General features: G+C 40.5%; 1 protein-coding gene across 1 annotated transcript in view; it reads right to left on the bottom strand.

Moving 5' to 3' along the window:
* Positions 1-21,614, bottom strand: part of LOC6544382 (BAI1-associated protein 3) — a 49,294-nt gene that overhangs the window by 17,815 nt on the left and 9,865 nt on the right. Inside the window, exons 3-4 of the mRNA XM_026977741.1 lie at positions 10,386-10,529; positions 315-903 (exon numbers count right to left, since the gene is read on the bottom strand). Coding sequence (XP_026833542.1) covers positions 315-732 — 418 coding nt within the window. The 5' untranslated portion in view covers positions 733-903; positions 10,386-10,529. The remainder of the gene's footprint in view (positions 1-314; positions 904-10,385; positions 10,530-21,614) is intronic.

Below are 21,614 nucleotides of genomic sequence, written 5' to 3'. Positions count from 1 at the left end.
AAGGTCATGATCTTTTTCAAGGCGTTCATCAAGCTTTGGTTTTTACACAAAAGGACTACATAAGCTGTCAAACATGCAATACAGTAATTAAATGCTTTTCAAAGATGAAAAAAGAAAAAAATTTGTGCACACTAAAGTTGAGGCTTTAAATGGGCTAATTTAAATAATAATTAACAAAAGCTGGCTATAAGCTATTATTTGCAATTAGATTAAAATAATGAAATGTTTTTCCATAAAAAATTTACACTTTAAATGTAAATAATTTCCAATATTTTGATGTATATAAGTATTTACATATCGGGCTCAGAACTCACCCAGTAATGGATTGGTGGCATTCGGATTGCCGATTACCACCCCGCCGGATGGGTAATTACTGCCACATGTCGAGGATGCCACCACTCCGGTGGGCGGGGCAGGGGTGCCATAGACGCCCAGTCCGCTGCCGATGCTCGCCTGTTGCTGCAAGGGGGCGTGGCCATGCTGCTGCTGCTGTTGTTGCTGCTGCTGCTGCTGCTGTTGCTGCGGAAGTGACTGCTGCAAGGGCTGCTGCGAAAACGGCACCTGCTGCTGCTGCTGCGGCTGGCCGGAAACGAGGCCGCCAGGTGTGGCGCCTCCGATCCCCGACTGCTGTTCACTCGACTCCTGGCGGGAAAGCGAGAAGCGCCGATTGCCCAGGCCCAAGCTCGAGATGCCACTTGTTACATATTGCTGCATGGAGCTGAGGAAACTCATGGCGGCATCTGGCTTTCTTATCTGGCTGGCTGATAATTGGCTCAAGTTGTTTCTTCTTGTCGTTTTTTCTCCTTTTCTGTGAAATTAATCACTTGGAAACTTGCGCCCGCGATTTGCCTACCCCGATTATAAATTGCTCCAGACTCTTGCCGTTTTCCGCTTATCGAGGCTCTGCAAGGATAAAGACGAAACGAAATGTTTACTTAAGGTGGAAAGCTTCTGCTATCCGCTGGAGAATTGTATTCAGCTATTTTTGGCAATAATTGAATTTCGACCCCGGCACTTGGGCGGAATTATGTGTATGTATGTAAACACTTTCGTGTTCCGACTAAAAGCAATTACAAAATAGAAAAGCCAGACGAAATGCTCTTCATTTGCCTTTTTGACGTGGCATACATACATACTGTGCAGCGCTGGAATTCCATGGCAGCCAAACAAAAAATTAATTAAGCCAACTTGCTTGGCACTTTTATAGCCAGTGCATTCTGGGACTGTGATTCGAATCGAGTTCCCCAATGTCCTCGATTTCCCAGTCAGTCGTTATATTTGTCTTTGATTCGTTTCGTCAGCAGTTTTGTTGACCTACCGCCCCATCTCCTCATCTCCAGTTTGCTCATCCAAATCCTGTACAAATATCCAGGCGAAAAAAAGGACGATTGCAGTTAGGCATTGGTTCAATGGTCTATATACATTTGTCGATTGATTGGAGCGCCGTTTTGCTCACTTCAAGGCACAGCTCTTAATTAAATTTCTTTTGAAGTATGCACCCAGTATTGCTGTCTTAATTAACGTTTAATCAGCTGAGTCTAATGAGCCGCTTTTGGACTCACGGCTAATCGATTCGCATGAATAATTGGCCAACACACACATTCAAGGTAACTGGCCGAGTTGCCCTGGCCCATAAATTGGCCCTCATATATGGGGCCTAGCACAAAATAATAACAATAATTATACAACCAATACGCTGGACCAAGCAGAAAAGTAGTTAATTAATTAGTTTGCTAGTTTTGGCCCTCATTTATGGATGAGCAAATCGGTTGGCGAAAATGAAATTGCAAATTGAACAACACCAGTTTTGGTCCTGCTTTTCCCCTCAGCCATCCAAACGTGACCGGCTTAGTTGTCCGTCTTTTGCTTTCGTGGAAATTACCATGGAAATGTATCCGGATAACGGCTCTTTGGTTATTTCGTTTTGGCAAGAAGAGTGAAGTAGCTTAAACTTGGGAGGAACGCGTAGAAAATTAAAGGATTTTAGACTTGCTGAATTAAGCCCTTTTAACCAGAAATATTATTTGCGAAATCTCTGGGTATGTTGTATGCTAATACTACTCGTACGCAAAGCTGTGCGCTATAATTGTTTAATATTCTACTTGGAAATGTTATATAATCCTTTAAATGAGCTACTGAATACCAAATATCGAGGCCAAAATGTCATGCTGGCATTTGGCCGAGATCAATAACATTTCACGAACTATCTGTTGTTGAGCTCGCCCATAATAAAGTACTCGAATATTGTCAACCTGTTTACTGTCGTCAGAAGAACCAAACTGATTAAATTCTCAACATTATCAACATTATCGTAGCTGGCAACACGCTGGACAGTGTAGTTGAGTACTCTCGGGGACAGTGAAAGGTATTATGTGCTGTGCTGAGTGGCTTTAAATGCCATAAAAGCAGCGAGCAGTGCCAGGATATGGCCTTAAATGGCCCACAGTCATAGCAACTGGAACTACAGTTGGCAAACAACTTGCAGCCAGCAAAAACAATGGCCGAAACAGCGATGATTGCGATGTGTAAGCCACTGCGTTCGTGGGCGTAATCAGCGCATTCATGCATGGCGCTTTCTCTTTCTAAGCGCTGCAGCCCTCTCTTTCCAGGCGGCATTAGCTTCCGCATATTATCCTGCTTACAACTGGCGCCATAATTAGCGGACTCGGGAAAATAATTTGCAAACCATTTCTGTTATCTCATTGTAGTTTGTGTGCGGCTCGGTCTATTGGGCTTGTGTTTTGTTTCTAAAAACGCTAAAAATAAATCAACCAGCACACAAAAGTTGATTTATATGCCGCACGTAAATTTGCCATTAAGCGACAGACAAATGTATTGCAATTAAATGAAATGGAAGCGGAGCCACAACAGCAACAGCTGCCCACAACCTTAGTATATATGTTTATATATACATATCCACATGCATGTGAGTGGAGGAAAGGGCCCATAAATACACAGCCAACTTGGCTTTAATTAAGATTAATTAGTCACTGGCCAAGTCATTGTGCCATGTGTGAGTTACTCTTTGGCGATAATCAGAGAAAGTTCTCTACTCTTCCGCAAAATATTTGCTATACAAGTTTTAAGAGCTGCTTTAAGAATATCGTGCTTCAGTGAAACCAGTGATTATAGAATATAAAAACCTAATTAATCGTAATTTGGCTATTTATTTTTCCAGTGCACTAGTGTGGGCTAAAAGGGAGGGACACGAGCCATTTCCTTCCCGCTGTTGCTTCAATCTATTTAGTTTTTATTAATGATTGCGCATACGCCATGTGGACCGAGTGAGTAGGGTGCTAGCGTGGGTTTTCGTGTGCCGTCAGCAACCCTTGTTCGAAAAAGTTTTCCCAGTTCGCGGGAAAAAAAAAACTAAATTAAATGTGGATTGCACTAATGTGACTTCCCGAATGCTTTGAAGAGCTGTCACAACACAGTGCTCTCCATCAACTCGCAGTAATTATCGTTTTTTGTGGCCCGAAATGAACTGAGACAAGGGTCTAGTCAATTTTAGACACATTTTGTGAGCTGATTTGGTTGCCATGCATAATTTGAAAACATTTCATGAGCCCACCCACCTGTGCAAACAATCCTACGGTCGCAAGTTGCACACAAAAAGTTACGTAAACCAAATAGAAGGCGGAAAATTGAAAAATAAACTCGTGGGATTTTGGCAAGAAGAATTTTAAACACGCTAAAAAAATATGGAAATAATGTAATTCGACGAAACAAAGTTGAATAATAAATTAATCCGTAATAAAAGGTTTCCAAGAACAGTAAATCAATAAAACAGTACGGTGTTTTCAAAGTTAATGATTCATCATATATATCATATTATATTGTGCCAAAAAAATCACAAAGCCGCAGCTATAAATAAGCTGTGTAAAAAACGCAGAGTCCCCGAAAGGAAAGGAATTCGCGCACACCCAAAAAAAAACGAAGCAATTGTAAGGCAATTTCAAAGGCAAAATTATTATGTCGCTTTATGTCATTTTTTTTTTTTTTGCCAAAAGCCAAGTCCTTCCCAGGCAACTGGCAGATGAATGTGTTGCGCATACCGCCGAAAAAAATGAAGTTGGGGTGAAATTCAGAAGGTTTTTGGGCACCGAATATGGGGATTTTGGGGTGCACGGTTGTACGTGAAAATGACAAAGCAGCTGCTCAACAACAAACGGCAACGCATGCTCGGGCATAAAATTTATTTTTCACTCCTGGCCCAACATGATATGTGGCTTTAAATATCCGTCAAAAAAAGTGTAAGGGAAGAACGAAGAAAAAGCCAGTAAACCGACAAAAAAACCAGAGAACAAAGTCGTTTACATTGCGGCAGATATTCCAAATTCGACATCTCAAAAGGCAAAAATTGCCGGGGGTTGGCCTAAAAACTGAGCCAAACAAATGTGTGCCATTCAAATGTTTCCCTTAGTTGTGTGTGCGTGGGCGTGGCAAATTATAAATTATTTTACGCACGGGCAACCCAAAATTCAGGGAGCGAAACGGCCTTAACAATGCTGCAATTGTGGCCAAATATAATTTAATTGCCATCAGCAACTGTGGCAACCAGCCAGGTTAATAGCAACCAATAATGGTAATAATCATGGCTTTAACAGCAGGAAACATTGCCATTACCATCCATAGCGTTCAAAAATAAACTCAAGTTAAAATGTTTTTAATGCGTCTGATGGACACAAAAGTCAAGACAAAAATTTTAATTGCCAAACACAGCGTGAATATATAAAATACAAATATCTGTCTTTTTACACAGCAGCTGTTTTTAATAGTTTGCTGTTTATAAAAAGGTACAAAACTGTTGATGCTCATATTTTTTTTCACAGTACTTATAGTGATAAAGCCATTGAAAAGTGATGAAAAGTGATGCGATAAGCATGAATTGCATTAAACGAGATGCGAAAAAATTGCATCCACCACAGAAAGCAGGAAAGGGATTGTGTGTCCGCCCACAGGGATTTCTCGTTTTTCCGCTTCATCAGTATTGGCATCATCATCATCATCAGCAACATCGTCATCACCATAAATCACAAAAGTGCAGCATGTGCAGCGCTCTACACATTTTGCTTGCCCCGATCATTGTTTGCTTTGGCAATTTGTAGTCAGCATGTTGCCGGGCCGAAAAGCAAGGACTCGAGCTCGATTCCTCTGTCAAATGCAATAAACCAGGGATCCTTTTGTGTGTGGCCACTATAAGATGTTGGGAAGCAACAGCAACTACAGCAGGACAATGGACAAGGAGGCAAGGGGGCCAATGAGTAATGGGCATCGAGCATGCAAAAGTGCCGAGCTGAACGAACTGAGTTCCCTTTGATAAATGCGTCCAAGAAGGGTCACCTGCCTTGTGCAGCTGTCTGTTAAATTGCTTAATTTGTTGGGGCGCAAACAGGGCGCAATGCCTGGTACAACGGGGCGTATGGGCGATTTGCCATATGCAAAAGCAATAGAAATTCAATTAACTTGCTGGATTTGCGGCTATGAATTACAAAGGATTGCTATCAAAAACGCTGCACTCATGGCGTGTGCGGGAAATCCAACAGAAACCCTTTGGACAATCGTTCTCAAGATTAAGCAGCCAGGGGGAAAATCAACAGAGGATTTCAAGACTCGAGCACTTTCCACTTGGCAGCAAATTTTATTACAAGTTTTGTGTACGGAAGGGTTCTAATTAAATATTGCTCGCATTTCAATCGAAATTTCCATATGTAAGGGCTTCTCCCACCCTTCCAGCGCCATCGCACATCCTTGGGGACCATGAAATGGCCAATTAAAACTATCAAATTACGTGTAAGCCTAGCGAGGCGTAACCAGGCTGCCTAATTAGACGCAGGTCTTGAACAAAACTCAAGTAAGACATCTTACGAGGCACACTCGGAAAAATTAACAAATCTTAGTAGTAACTGAATCAGCCGTTCACTTAGTGCGATTGGTAAATGGTTTAAAAAAACATTTAATCATGAATTCTTACTTCTGTAATACTTGTGAAAAAAAATGTTTATAACAGAGCAATCACTTCAAATTTCGCTCGGTGCACTCCCACTCCCAGGGGACACTGGATCCATCCATTGACTATATTTGCGGTGGCGCAAAAATGTTTTCGCCAATGAGGAATGTGTGGCCCTGGAAATTGGAGGCGCGTCACACATACGCATGCATAATTAATGTGCCTTGTGTGTTTGTGTGCGTGCTATGTGCGTCCTATTTCGGCTAATTGTGAAGTGTGGCCAAAACCACCGAGCAACTGAAGAGACACACAGGCCGAGTCAACATTTAATTGTCGCCTTTGATATTGCAACAATTTCAAAGTGGCTGCCGCTCGAACACCCATGCCACAGATGCTTTGGCCACTTTAATTACAAATTCCAAGCATGCTCGCTCATTCAAAATCAATGGCGAAATTACGCCTGCAGTGGGTACTTGTTGTGGCCCAACAACCAAGTACAAACTTTCGATAAACTCTTTATGCTGCTAATTAATGCATAGATTGGCTGTATGCTGTGGAGCACTGGCCAGGCAACTTTAAAGAGTTTGCCTTTGGATTTCGGGCTTTTTTCTTTGACATGAAGACCTCTAATTTGGGCAAGGAGCTAAAAACTTTATGAGCTTATGGTCATTAATTTAAAATTTTAATGGGAATATTGTACAAGTTTCACGTTTTAAAATTGCTACTTGAAATATTTACTATGAAAATCATGTTCTATTGCATCGATTTATTGTACAGACTAACAGATATGCGTTCGTACCAGTTAAGGACGCTTTAAATTTCACTGTGCGGCTCGATTTATTTGTTTTTTAAACTAATTGGCCTCTAAGCGTTTCCCCTTTAATTTCCCCCATCTCCTGACCATGAGCGCTGAACTTGAAAGTCACCTTGCCTTTGTCTGATGCGTTTTTTGACGCCAATCAGCGCCATGGGGAGTGCTAATGGCTAGGATGGGGCAATCCCTCTACCCCCCACCAATAAATGTGTGTTTGGGTCTAGCAGCGCTTTGTTTGCCTTTGACATGTCAAACAACGAACAACAAAAGGGGGGAGGGAGGTGGCAAACGAACGAAGATGTTGCAGTAGCACCAACAGCTTCAGCAGCTCAACATTGTTGCAAATTACAAGAAAATCCAAAACGGCTCAGTGCACAACATCTCCTGGGGTTAAGAGAGGGTTGTCGGGGGATGACAGACTGAGGGGAATGGGGCAAAGATGGGTTATGCTTCTGCCAGACGTTCAATGTTTCCAACTCGTTGAGCTCGGCTTTAAGTTCATTTTTTCTGGGTTAGCAAAGGACCATCATAAAAATTGCTTTTCAGCTTCAGCTTCTGCTTCTGCTCTGTGCTGTAATGTTCTGGATTTTTTCGCCATCGGCCTTTATGACGACCAGGTTTATTGTTTGCTTTCATTGCGTTTTGTATTAACCCATTCCCGCTTACACCCCCAAACCAACCCTCTTTTACAAAGTCTGCAATTAAGGGCGCCGCAGCTTATTTACGAACTTGGCCGGCGTACGCGGCGTATGCGCAATGCACACACGGCGTGCGGAGCAATGAAAATATATTTTTGTACTGCACATTCATGCTTTTGTTTGCTTAAATGCTCGGTAATTAAAACGTGTTGGTGCCAGTTGCTCCGCCAGAGTACGGAGTGCAGTTTTCGCAAACGATGTGGGATTTTTGTTAAGGTCAGGTGCATTCTGGCACTAGAAATGCCAGGCAGTCTTAAATTCGAAACTAATTGCAAACAATGTTTGCTTTATGCTACATTATATTATTATAGCTAACCAACTTGATATATAGTTTTTGCTTACTACGTTTGACGTAAATGTTTAAAGCCAACTGAATTTAAGTTTCTCTGAATTAAAGCGAAGGAGGCTGTAATTCCCTGGGTAAAATATCCTTTACCATTTCTGTGACAAACCATTAGCCGATTGGCTGCGAAATTCCGCTTAAAGAGGAGCTTGCTGCGTGCACAAGTAATCTGTATTTCATTTCATTCGCTTTTTATGATTTATTTTCGTTAAGGACCCCTTGTTTTTTTTTTTTGGGTTCAGCCCTCATATACATTTTTCATTATTCTGTTTTCCACATACATATATATTGGCAATGTATTTTTATGTGACGAAATGCCTGTTGGCATTCGGTTGGCACGGCGATGTCAACAGAACGTTAAGCGGGATTAGGACCGCCGCTTTGCGCTTTTGTTTTTCCGAATGTCGCCAACATCATCAACAAGGTGACATAAGAGCAGTGAACAAATAAAATAAAGAAAAAAAGAAAACGTCACAAGATTGCGCCTCACATCCTAACGCTCTTAACGTGGCCATATTTTTGCATATGGCTTTAATGGCGGCTTAGCAGCGTAAAAATAGCAAAAGTCGCTAAAACGTCGGATGGATGGTGGCGAAAACAAGGCCAAGACAAAGGAAGGTGCTCGCACAAAAGTGGCTCTTGTACCGACGGCTTTGTTGTCTGGATGCCACGCTGTTCGAGGCTGGAGGCGGCCAAAATGCTCAGGAAACTTCGGCCCAAGAAATCGGTGGAAAGTTGCTGAGCAGGCAGGCGAAATGGGTTAAGGATGGGCGGGTGCGGAGCAATTGCTACTGTCAGCTGAGCAAAGTTTTTAATTAAAATAACCGAGCAATAAAACAGCGCAACAAACACACACACACACACACAAGCATACAAGCAAACTGAAAAGGGAGCGATGTTAAATGGGAAATTAGCAGCGACAATTTCCCTGGTCACATGCATTACGTATACGCCATGATGGCCGTGTCCTAAGACGCAATTAAAATTTAACGGCACCCAACGCATTTCGTTGCCTATTTCGTACTTTGTTTTGTATTCAACAGTACGCTCTCTGAATATTTATTGTGGCAAAGGTCAATGCTATGGCCTTGAACCCTTTGCCTGGCATCCACATCCTCGCTCAAAGAGACCACTTGAAGGTCTAAAAATTTGCGAGGGCTTCACGCTTGGTCAGACAATGGCTAAGCCGGCAGGGGGGCTCATTAAAAAAACATAAATCAAGCCGCACTGGCCGGCCTGCAGTTAAAGGCTATCCCAATGCATAATGAAAATTTGCCAAGCGAAAAACAGTATTCCATAGTAAATTGAAATTGCTCGGACAAACTTGGGTTTAAGCAAAGTGCGGCGGAAAAATTCAAAGCGAAAGAAAATTCACAGCTTGTCAGGGAAGAGAAAAAAGGAAAAGCGTGATGATGCGTTGGCGTGCGGCTCGCAGTTCGCAGTTCGCAGCTCTGCAGCAAGATTGATTGATGACATGACGTCAATTTGCCAGAGCCACTCAGTCTCGGTCCTGTTTGGAGGAGCCCCCCAAGCTCCATGAATGCAAAGGGATCCAGGATAGACCCAATGCGGCCAGCCAGGGGCGTGACCAGCGACATGGGCCTCGACCATGGCTATGACGATGGAAGGACAATGAAAAAGGCATTAAAACTGCGGTCGGAGCGAGCGAAAATATTATCACTCCTGCCGGGATGATGTGCCACACGGGGGCGTCCTTGTGGTGCATGTTATGGTCTGTTTGTGGGCGTGGCACTGGGATATAATAATAAACGCAACTAAGGCCAGTCGGGCTAATGAAGTTAGGTGTTGTTTTAATGACGCAGGTCGAAAAAGTAGAAAAGACCGCAGGAGCACGTTTAAAAATAGAATCATGCTATATACTTATAATATAAATGCATTATTAGTATCAACATTTTTTGAAGCCCATATACAGCAATTGAACTACACTCCATCATGTCATAAGGCTTCATATTTTTGGGCTATAGTTAATTGTTGCACATAAAAAGTAGGCACTCAAGGCAAAGTAACGTCCAATTAACCATAATCTTTTAATTCACCCCTACTAATGACATAATTCCACTGGACTTCCCCATTTTCCTGTCCATTACCAGCAATCATTATAATAGCAATAACTCCGCTGCTTTTTATCCTCGTAGGCTAGCGTTATGCATGATTAATAAAGTTGGCATTCGTTATGGATGTTCTGCCCGCTTTCGTCTCGGGTCTGCCATCAAAATTATGCATAATTGGTGTCACTGTCACCCGGACTGTCAACCCACTCATGTCCCAGCAGACAAGGACATCGAAGTCCTGGGACCATCGCACCCAGGCGACGGCTACCTCAATTTAAAACAAAAACATTTCGGCGCACCAGAGACACATTCCTGCGGGTGTTTAATGAACATTTTGCCACACACCTTGAAAATTATGCAAAAATAAATGAAAGTTTCATGTGGGCAGCCAAGCAACTTTACTGTTTCGGGGTTGCGCCACGATGAAAACAAACAAAAAAGATAAGGACTAGCCCATTAAATGAGAAATAAAAACCGGTGCAGTAAAAATGAAATTTTAAACACATACTGTTGGCGCAAACAATTTGATGGCAATAGAAATGGGGCAGCCACTGCATTGAGATAAGTTGAGTTGAAATGAGATGTCCTTGCTGGGGACTGGCAAGTCTAATACATCATGTTGGCATGCGGGGCACGTCCGCAAATGCTAGGACTGCAAAGATAAAAACCAAGATATAAAACATAAAAATCGGCCCGGCAATTACTTCGAGTGATGGCTTTCTAATTTAGGGCTTAATTTGTGTGGATTTAAGGCGCGGTGCGGCAACAAATATTTTTTTAAGCCCAGCCATCAAATGGTGCCGCGATACAGGCGCAGACAAAGGCACCGTACATTACAGTGCAGTACAGGTAAGAAATTGGCAACACTTTATGGACGCCCAAGCCTAAAATACCGTGATACCCTTCGGGCACATTACGTATACGCCCCCAATGACATGTACATAAATTTAATGCTAGAAATGCTTCGCTCGACACGACTCGACCCTGTGTGTCTGTGGATCCGTTCTTGGTGGGTGTTTTTTTTTCGTCTTCGTCTTTTTTTGACCAGCGTCCTTACTCGCACACACACACACAGACATACACACACACCGTCTTCAGCGCTGTCGTCAGCGTAACATTTCCGCTTTCGGTTGCATGAGTATCCGTTTCCGTTTTGCTGAGGCCACGCACTTAGCTGGGTCCGCCATTCGTGTCCAAAAATAAAGTAAATTAGAGTGCGCGACTCCAGTTCCAGTTCGTTTTTTATCCCATTAATTGCGTTTGCCTGTTTTAGATTGCGGGTGCTCCTTGAAGGGCACCCAAAATCCATGTTTGATTGCCTTGACAGCGGAAATGTTGGTGGAATGGGATTGTCGGGATGGGTGGATTGTCGAGATTGGAATTTGGTGGTTCGATGATTGGCACGGGAATTCAAAGCGGCAAATTGTTCAAATGCACACCGAAAAAGCCATGCAATCGAGATTTCTACATTTCCATTGTACTTTTAAAGCAATTGGGGAAAATTTAATATTTAAATTAATTCATTTCCATTTTCAAAATTTAAACTAGGCGCAAATGAAAAGAAATAGAAATTCAATCTGCAAATGGATTTGTGTGATTTGGACTTTAAAACTTTTTATAAATAATTAAGTTGCTTATATAAGCCAGTTGGTTTTCTGAATTTTCAATATTCATTATAACAAAGCTTTTATATGTATACAAGTACATACAATACAAGTATGCATATAAATATAAATATTGCTCAGTTGACTTTTAATTATAAACGCTTACAGCTATCTAGATCAAATTATAATTGAATTATTCAAGCACCAATAAATTTATTTGATTATTGTTTACCCTAGGGCCACAAAAACAAACCTCCAATTTATTTTATTAAGCTATTCAGTTGAAATTAATAGAAAGTTGCATCCTCACACTTTTACTTACATATCTGAACTTGGCTCAAATTGGCTGAAATTGGCTCAAGGACTTGGAGAGTCCTGATGATCAAATCAAGTCAGTGTAATTAATATACTTTCGCAAATCAAATCAAGCATCAACTGCCAGCTGCTCTCACAGTGAATATTTATGGGCCAGCTGAGCTGAGCTGCCTGAATATCCTATTCATCACAATACTATACCATCACAATACTACCAGAGTTCGGACTTAAAGCTGCTTTATCCTTGGCGAGAAACGTTTTGCATTGGCAACTGAAAAGTCAAATCAATGCCACAGGCAGAGCCAGCATGACACAAAACACAAATGCAGGGCAACAATGTGTGTTGCTGTTGCTGTTGCCGTTGCTGTTGCATGCTTGGATGTTGCTGCTGCAACTCGGGATGTGGCTGTTGTCCCAGGCAATTGCACATGCCGAAGCGAATTTGGAAGGGCTGAAAGTGCTCGGCTGTCCTGCCTGCAGGACCTGCAGGGCAGCAAAAATAGATAGCCCGTTGACCAGCTCACTTGGCCCTGGACGAAGAGGGATGAGGGTGCAGGGACGAGGGGCGACAGCAGCAGGACAATGCAAATGGAAATGTGCAACGCAGCGCGGCACACAAAGCCGGGCTACAAAACGACAGGACTGTCAAAGTGACGACCACCCTTTTAACTGGACTTTCACTGGACTTTCACTGGACATTCACTGGACTGGTTTTTTTTTCCACAACGGCGATGGCCGTCGCCGATGGCCATGTGCCACAGCCAGCTGTATTTGCACTAAAAGCTTTTGTTAATGGTTGCGTCAATATTTTGCCACGCTTTAATAACAGTGAAAACCGGCAGCGAAACCGGAGATCCAAAAACGGAAATCAGAAAATGAGAAATAAAATCGAAAACGTACAAAAAGTACAAAATGAAAGCCACAAAGAGCGCTAAATTCACTTTCTGCATTTGACGAATGGTATCGAATACAAATATGAATGTAACCCGAGTGGAAACGGGAAATGGGAGAAGCGGCAAAAGCCACATAAATTCATTTGGCATGCTAACCCCTTTTTCCAGGGTCATACAATTTTTGGCCACATCAAACCAAGTTGCTTCTCGCAGCCTCTACACTTCTCCAGCCAGCATTTACACAATACGAGTATTAACTGTGCACGTACAATCATCGCACATAGGAATCGTATCGTCAGTAGTCGCACATACATTTTAGATGGCCAGGATGGCCAGGATATTGGCATTTCGGGCACGTAAAACATCAACGCATAAATACAAGAAAAAAGCAAACACGAACTCGACTCACCAAGGAAGTTGAGCCCGTCGAACAGGCGGGAAAGAAATGGCAGCCGCCGATCAAAAGACAACACAATGTGCCGCAAATGCGACGCCAAGGCGGCTCCACAACATGTTGAATTCGAATCGAACACGTAGGCGGGTGACTGATTGGACTACAAGGATACAAGGCTACATGAATACAAGGATGCGGAGTGCATCCGATGGGAACTGGTTCGGAACGCTTAAGGATTCATTGAACTGGCGCTCAGATTGCAATTGCAGCACCTTGAGTTTCATGGTGCTACTTTCATTTGAAAGAAAGTATGCATAAGTTTGTTTTAAATTTATTAATTGAAAATATTATAAAGTTTTTATTTTTATATGACGGTGTAAAACCCCGTCAGGAATTTTATTAGTATGCCAATTTTCTTTGCTAAACTATGGCCGATCAAATCCCCTGGCAAATCCCCTTAGACATTTTGCCTTCCACCTGTTTCACTTTTTCCTTTGCAGGCCTATGGCATATGTCAATATTTAGAGCTTTCCGATTGTGGGTTATCCTCTTTTGCCGGCTTTTCCTTCCTTTACCATTTCCATTTCCATTTCGGCTTTCTGTTTGCTACGTTTGGGGGAAATTCAATTTGTTATAATTTGAAAATTTCATTTTTCGTTATGTAAATGCGCTCGATAAGCCACAGACGAACGGGAGAGAGAAAATAAAAGGGAGAACACATGACCAGGCCGGGAACATGGATGAGGTGTGGCAGAAGCCAAGGAGTTGGTGCCGCAGAAAACCAATTTTGTGGCAGCTTAAATGTCAATGGCATTCATCCACGATTTCTCGGTTATGGCAATCGGTATTAGTTGTTGCCACCAAGTGTTATAGTCGCTATATGCTGGGGACTATAAATAGAGCGGCACGTCCTGCTTATTTTTAGCCTTTGGGTGGACAAATGGGGCGTGTCCTTGCCGCAGGCTTAGCCATAAAGATAAAGTTTTGTTTGGGCAGCTAGAAACAAATTGCAAACAATAAAGTGACAGGCATAAGGTCCACCCACACACGTCATTCCCAACTCCCCAATCAGGTGCCAAAAAAAAAAAAACTCGAGAGTCGTCCTGCCTGGCAAATTGTCAATGAATCGCCCTCTGGGAGAGATGTTGTTCATGCCATCTCAATCGATTGTTTTTACCTTTAGCAAAGTTCTTCGTATTTGCTTTTGTTAATGGCGTCCATTCATGTTGTTTTGCTCATTGATTCGAGCAGCCAGAGTCGTGTCCTTGTTGAAGTTGCTCCTGCTAATTTAATGAAATTCGATTTCATTGTCTGCCACACTCGACCAAATGACCGTCATAAGTTTTTGCCAACATCCCCAACATGCCCAAGGAATAATGTTTGTATAAGTCCCTGTTATTGGTTTCGATACTGTGCATCATGGCGTATGATTAATGTGCACAAATCGCGTTAAAGCCTTTCACAGACCTTGGAGTACGACCTAATCCACTGCTGGCTTTTTATGGACTCCGTACTTCTATCTGCCGCATAAAAAGATACGATTATTATTACGATTGTGATGTGCAGCATTGCGAGCAACGGAAATAGCTGGAAGCTAAAGGGAATTCTCGCTCAATAACTCAATCAGATTTCGACACACGAGATACACACACACACACACGCTGAAAGATATAAACATTTTGATGCATTGGCCAAGTCAAACGGAAAAACAACAGCCAATTGATATATTATAGAGACCAAAGGCAATTGAGGATGTGTTATTTAATACCCTAAATGAAAACAGCTAAGATTGGCCATATCTTATATGTATTCATTTAGTTATGTAACTCTGAAGTAACTGTGAAGTTGTCCTTTGGCAAGCTTCCCCCTTTAATTTAGCACATTTCAAGGAGTTTTAACTTAAAAACTTTTACAACCTCGTTCGCCCTCTCAGAAACTTTAAGACCATTTTGGTGTAAACACGACTCTCCCCAGCGAATAACAAACATCGTAAAAACGCTATACTACCCACAGTTAGTGTAATAAAAAGCGTGTTTTCTCGACTCTCCTTCGTCCACACCACGTATATATTACAAAATCGATGAATCAAAGTAAATTACCAGAAATAAATGAGATAAAATATGTGTACGCGAACTGAGGGGCGGTGCCCAGGTGAGCTGGTCAGCATTTGAGTTGGTATATTAGCAAACTGGCTGCTTGGGGTTTCCATCTTTTGCCTTATTTTCCTTTGTGATTTAGCTAAGCCAAACGCGGGACAGGATAAGCCCATACAACGGCGGTTATGGGAGGGGCTTGGCCCCATGTTAACCTCTCCTCAGGTTGGTAAATGCCACTAAAACGGTGTGGTATCACATGTTACACACACTTGCCGCAGGAAATTGAAAAACTTGTGTATGCTTGACTTCCGTTTCAGCTGCTTTCGCGTAGAGTGCGCTTACTAATTTAATAAGGCAACGGGACGTGGCCACTTTTAACCAACAGCCATAGGTAGCACGAAATATTAGCATAAAGCGAAATTGTGGTATAATTGTGGTATTATTATTGGATCTTTAGAACCTTTTCTTTTCAAAACGCATCATTTAATCAGCTTTCAGCTACACAACTGCCAATGCTTCAACTTTTTATTCTTTAATAAAATCTCCACCATTTTTTATTTCTGTGTATTTGGGGCACATGTGCAGGTTACACCCCACAGGCCCCAAATTGCCACTCTATTCCTTGACGCGTTCTTTTGTTGCTCTCTAAACTTGTTCGTCGGAGTAATCATATAAATATTCTTTTGGAAGTGTGTTAGTTGCGATGGATGTGTGTGTGAGTGCGTGCCAAAAAAACTTTTGCGTGTTGGCTGTTTATTAAAAACTTGGCCTACTTTCATCCTCGCAATATGTACAATACATAAATATTACTTTTGTCTGACCAGCAAAGTGGGATTCACGGTCATTCGCAATGCGTTTGTGTTTAATTCCACAGAATTAAGTAATAATAATTCTACCACTTTCATGAATATTTAACGAATCGCATACTAACAACACCTTTAAATGAGTTTTGCTCGTTGACGACGTGACTTTAATGAGCTCAGGAAACGCCCTGGAGCTTTGGCAGTCAGACAGGGCAGGTGAGCTTAGTGTTTTGTCAGGAGCTCCAGGCTGGACTTTGAGCAGGAATATACACATGGAAAAATGTAGTGAAAACACAAGAACAAATGAAATAAATAAAAAATACAAAAATATCACAATATTTAAAAAAGGCCCTTCAAAATCCGATTCAGATAAGTTGAGTTATGGACTTTAGAACCTATTTACTTCTTTGAATTTCTACAATTTCAAACACCAGAAAAAATCCAAAAAAATGTTGCAAAAATAAATTTCAAAATTTGAATGCAGTTTTTTAGAGAATTGCTCCAGAAACATTTAGAGGTATGCCACTTCAAAATCCGATTAAGATAAGTTGAGTTATGGACTTTAGAACTTCAGTCTTGGGCCATTTTTTACCTTTTTTGAATTTCTACAATTTCATAACATCAGAAAAAATCCAAAAAAATGTTGAAAAAATAAATTTCAAAATTTGAATGCAGTTTTTTAGAGAATTGCTCCAGAAACATTTAGAGGTATGCCACTTCAAAATCCGATTAAGATAAGTTGAGTTATGGACTTTAGAACTTCAGCCTTGGGACATTTTTGAATTTCTACAACATCATCACATCAGAAAAAATCCAAAAAAATGTTGAAAAAATAAATTTCAAAATTTGAATGCAGTTTTTTAGAGAACTGCTCCAGAAACATTTAGAGGTATGCCACTTCAAAATCCGATTAAGATAAGTTGAGTTATGGACTTTAGAACTTCAGTCTTGGGACATTTTTTACCTTTTTTGAATTTCTACAACATCATCACATCAGGAAAAATCGAAAAAAATGTTGAAAAAATAAATTTCAAAATTTGAATGCAGTTTTTTAGAGAATTGCTCCAGAAACATTTAGAGGTATGCCACTTCAAAATCCGATTAAGAAAGGTTGAGTTATGGACTTTAGAACTTCAGTCTTGGGACATTTTTTACCTTTTTTGAATTTCTACAACATCATCACATCAGGAAAAATCGAAAAAAATGTTGAAAAAATAAATTTCAAAATTTGAATGCAGTTTTTTAGAGAATTGCTCCAGAAACATTTAGAGGTATGCCACTTCAAAATCCGATTAAGATAAGTTGAGTTATGGACTTTAGAACTTCAGTCTTGGGCCATTTTTTACCTTTTTTGAATTTCTACAATTTCATAACATCAGAAAAAATCCAAAAATATGTTGAAAAAATAAATTTCAAAATTTGAATGCAGTTTTTTAGAGAATTGCTCCAGAAACATTTAGAGGTATGCCACTTCAAAATCCGATTAAGATAAGTTGAGTTATGGACTTTAGAACTTCAGTCTTGGGCCATTTTTTACCTTTTTTGAATTTCTACAATTTCATAACATCAGAAAAAATCCAAAAAAATGTTGAAAAAATAAATTTCAAAATTTGAATGCAGTTTTTTAGAGAATTGCTCCAGAAACATTTAGAGGTATGCCACTTCAAAATCCGATTAAGATAAGTTGAGTTATGGACTTTAGAACTTCAGCCTTGGGACATTTTTGAATTTCTACAACATCATCACATCAGAAAAAATCCAAAAAAATGTTGAAAAAATAAATTTCAAGATTTGAATGCAGTTTTTTAGAGAATTGCTTCAGAAACATTTAGAGGTATGCCACTTCAAAATCCGATTAAGATAAGTTGAGTTATTGACTTTAGAACTTCAGCCTTGGGACATTTTTGAATTTCTACAACATCATCACATCAGAAAAAATCCAAAAAAATGTTGAAAAAATAAATTTCAAGATTTGAATGCAGTTTTTTAGAGAATTGCTCCAGAAACATTTAGAGGTATGCCACTTCAAAATCCGATTAAGATAAGTTGAGTTATGGACTTTAGAACTTCAGTCTTCGGACATTTTTGAATTTCTACAATATCATCACATCAGAAAAAATCCAAAAAAATGTTGCAAAAATAAATTTCAAAATTTGAATGCAGTTTTTTAGAGAATTGCTCCAGAAACATTTAGAGGTATGCCACTTCAAAATCCGATTAAGATAAGTTGAGTTATGGACTTTAGAACTTCAGCCTTGGGACATTTTTGAATTTCTACAACATCGTCACATCAGAAAAAATCCAAAAAAATTTTGAAAAAATAAATTTCAAAATTTGAATGCAGTTTTTTAGAGAATTGCTCCAGAAACATTTAGAGGTATGCCACTTCAAAATCCGATTAAGATAAGTTGAGTTATGGACTTTAGAACTTCAGCCTTGGGACATTTTTGAATTTCTACAACATCATCACATCAGAAAAAATCCAAAAAAATGTTGCAAAAATAAATTTCAAAATTTTAATGCAGTTTTTTAGAGAACTGCTCCAGAAACATTTAGAGGTATGCCACTTCAAAATCCGATTAAGATAAGTGGAGTTATGGACTTTAGAACTTCAGTCTTGGGACATTTTTGAATTTCTATAACATCATCACAGAAAAAATCAAAAAAAAATGTTGAAAAAATAAATTTTCAAATTTGAATGCAGATTTTTAGAGAATTGCTCCAGAAACATTTAGAGGTATGCCACTTCAAAATCCGATTAAGATAAGTGGAGTTATGGACTTTAGAACTTCAGTCTTGGGACATTTTTGAATTTCTATAACATCATCACAGAAAAAATCAAAAAAAAATGTTGAAAAAATAAATTTTCAAATTTGAATGCAGATTTTTAGAGAATTGCTCCAGAAACATTTAGAGGTATGCCACTTCAAAATCCGATTAAGATAAGTTGAGTTATGGACTTTAGAACTTCAGTCTTCGGACATTTTTGAATTTCTACAACATCATCACATCAGAAAAAATCCAAAAAAATGTTGCAAAAATAAATTTCAGAATTTGAATGCAGTTTTTTAGAGAATTGCTCCAGAAACATTTAGAGGTATGCCACTTCAAAATCCGATTAAGATAAGTTGAGTTATGGACTTCAGTCCTGGGACATTTTTTAACTTTTCTGCATTATCAGACCATCAGAAATATTACGAAATATTTCGAAATTTAATTTATATCGTTTAATTCGATATAGCTTGTTACAGTTTTAGCCAGCATTTTCTTCTACTGCATCACCAATAGGGACTTAGGGACACTTGGCTGTGGAGTCAACGCGGCCGGAGTCCACCTATGCACACATAATTATTATTGTGTGCCCCAGTTTGAGCTGCCCCCTGATAGAGAAGGTGGTTCCTTGCTGTTTAATTTATCGCCCAAGCGGCTAAATATGTTTGCTTTGCTGGCTCCTTTGGCTTCGCCAGCTCGCAATTATGGGCATAATAAACTCATTAAAATGCACCGGGCCGGACAATTGGTGAGCCGGTGAGCTGGAGAGCTGTCAATAAAGTCGTGGCCCTGGTCCAGTCCATGTGGCCAACGGCCATTCCCGTACTGAAAGCCATCCACATGGCCACATGTCTCCCCTTTTCAGCCGTTGTGTTTACATTTGATGGGCTCAAAGCGTCGTCGTCGTCGTCGTAGTTATTTTCCCCCCCGTGGAAAAGTGGGTCAATGTGCTGTGAACTGATTAGTGTCAGTCTAGTGGCAGTGGCCCGTTTCCTGGCCACAACCTGATCAAGGGCCTTTGGCTTTAAGCGGCCAGCACTCGGCGGTTATCTGAAGTTTTGGCCAGCCTCATCACGTACCTTAAAGCCATATGTCCGCGCACAGGCAGATTTCAGACAATATCATGCATAAATTCGGCAACAAAATCGATAAGGACATTGCGGTCCTGCCGGATTGAGGGTGATGGCTCGTAAATTATGCCACGCCCCTGCCATAACGAGGCTAATAATTCAGGGAGTAATTCCCGCCACATTTTCCCTTCTGATTTCTCTTTTTTCTCTTGTTTGTTTGTTGGTTCTTGCTGTTTGTTGCTTTCCCTGCATGATTATTTCCTTGTTGATGTTTTGAAGCCTAAAGGCCAGAAGGTTTTATGTAAACGTTTCCCTTCTTCTTATTTATACAGGCAGTGGAAGCATTTTGCATTTGGGTTTAAGCAAATCCCTTTTTGACATCATACATCTCATCATATTTTCCCAAAAAATACCCTATTTATAAGTACTATTATTACTTATATTTATTGATTTAAGCACTCAGTAACTTGCAAATGAAATGTTTGTTTTTACCGATTTTTTTGCGATACAAATTTTGTTTGGCAACTTCATTTCGTACCGTTTATTGACAGCGACAACTGACAAACAATGAATGACAAACGGTCGCCCAACAAAGGAAAATTCAGGCAGCCAAATAGCACCAGCACGCTGTAACTTTTTATCAAGTTATTAACTTATCTAATTCGATTATGGCCGTGAGCGGGTGTCGCTCTGAGCTCTGGTGTATGTGTGCTTGTGTGTCTGTGTGTGTCGGGCAGGTCGTGGAAATCCTGGTGGCAGCCTGTTCGTGTCAGGAGCACCGGCAATGGCAATGGCAACGTTTACGTAGCGAGCAATTCAATTAGAAATGCGGTAGCAGCAGCAGAAACAAAAACAACACTCAAAATGGCTGCCTAGACAAACAGAGAAAATGAAAAGGACAAAGGCAACGGAGTGGCGGGAGGGGGGGCGGTGTTTCAGCGAAAGGACGACTAACAGACAGGCTCTATCAAAAAATGGTAAGCAACAGACTGGCAGGCAGACAGCCAAGGACACAGCACTCGCGACTCGTTTATGCGGAAGCTGCTTTACGATAATGGCTTAAACGGTCTGGAAGTGCCTTCCATAGCACAGCATATCTGGCATTTATTTGGTGAAAAGCACTTACTTCTAAGTTGCCTACTACAAAGACGGTTAAAGATCACACTTTTCGATAAAATGCAAATATATGCTATGCAACATAAATTGTATGCATACAAATTTTCGAACTAAGAAAGAAATTTGTATCCTTGCTATTCAATTTGCACTATGACTTTGTGCTCAAACTGCTTTGTCATGCTGCTTCTACTTCTTTTAAGTATCTTTTAAATGTATCTTTCCAAATGTTGAACATTAGCAATAATAAGTGAGCGGCACAAACATTTCGAAAAACACATGCTCTTTAATAGACAGCCATTTGCGTACTCTGAAATATGCCGGCTAAAATGAGCAATCTTCCACATTCCGCATTCAGATTTACAAATTACCAAAGCACAAATTCTGCTACACAAGCAAACACAATCGAGGGAAAATAAATAATATTATGTGTGTTTATCTCTTTCTAGCAACGCTGTCGTTGCTCGTCTATGTCACTTAAATTTTTATGTTTTTGTTGTCAAAGCCCATTAAACTGTCTTCGTGTTGGTCCTTTAGTCCTTTTGGCCCCCCCTTAGCCCGCAGGCCCGAAAGAGGACAAAGAGAAAAAATAAACGGAACCGGGCAGAATGGAGGTAAAAAAAAGTTGGCCATTTGTCTGGCGCTTGCTTTTGTCAGTTATAAAGTTTTAACCTTTA

This window comes from Drosophila erecta, unplaced genomic scaffold (assembly GCF_003286155.1).
Source record: "Drosophila erecta strain 14021-0224.00,06,07 unplaced genomic scaffold, DereRS2 tig00000021-arrow-pilon, whole genome shotgun sequence".
In the NCBI taxonomy this organism is placed as follows: Eukaryota; Metazoa; Arthropoda; class Insecta; order Diptera; family Drosophilidae; genus Drosophila; species Drosophila erecta.
This window is presented reverse-complemented; position numbering and strand designations above follow the sequence as displayed.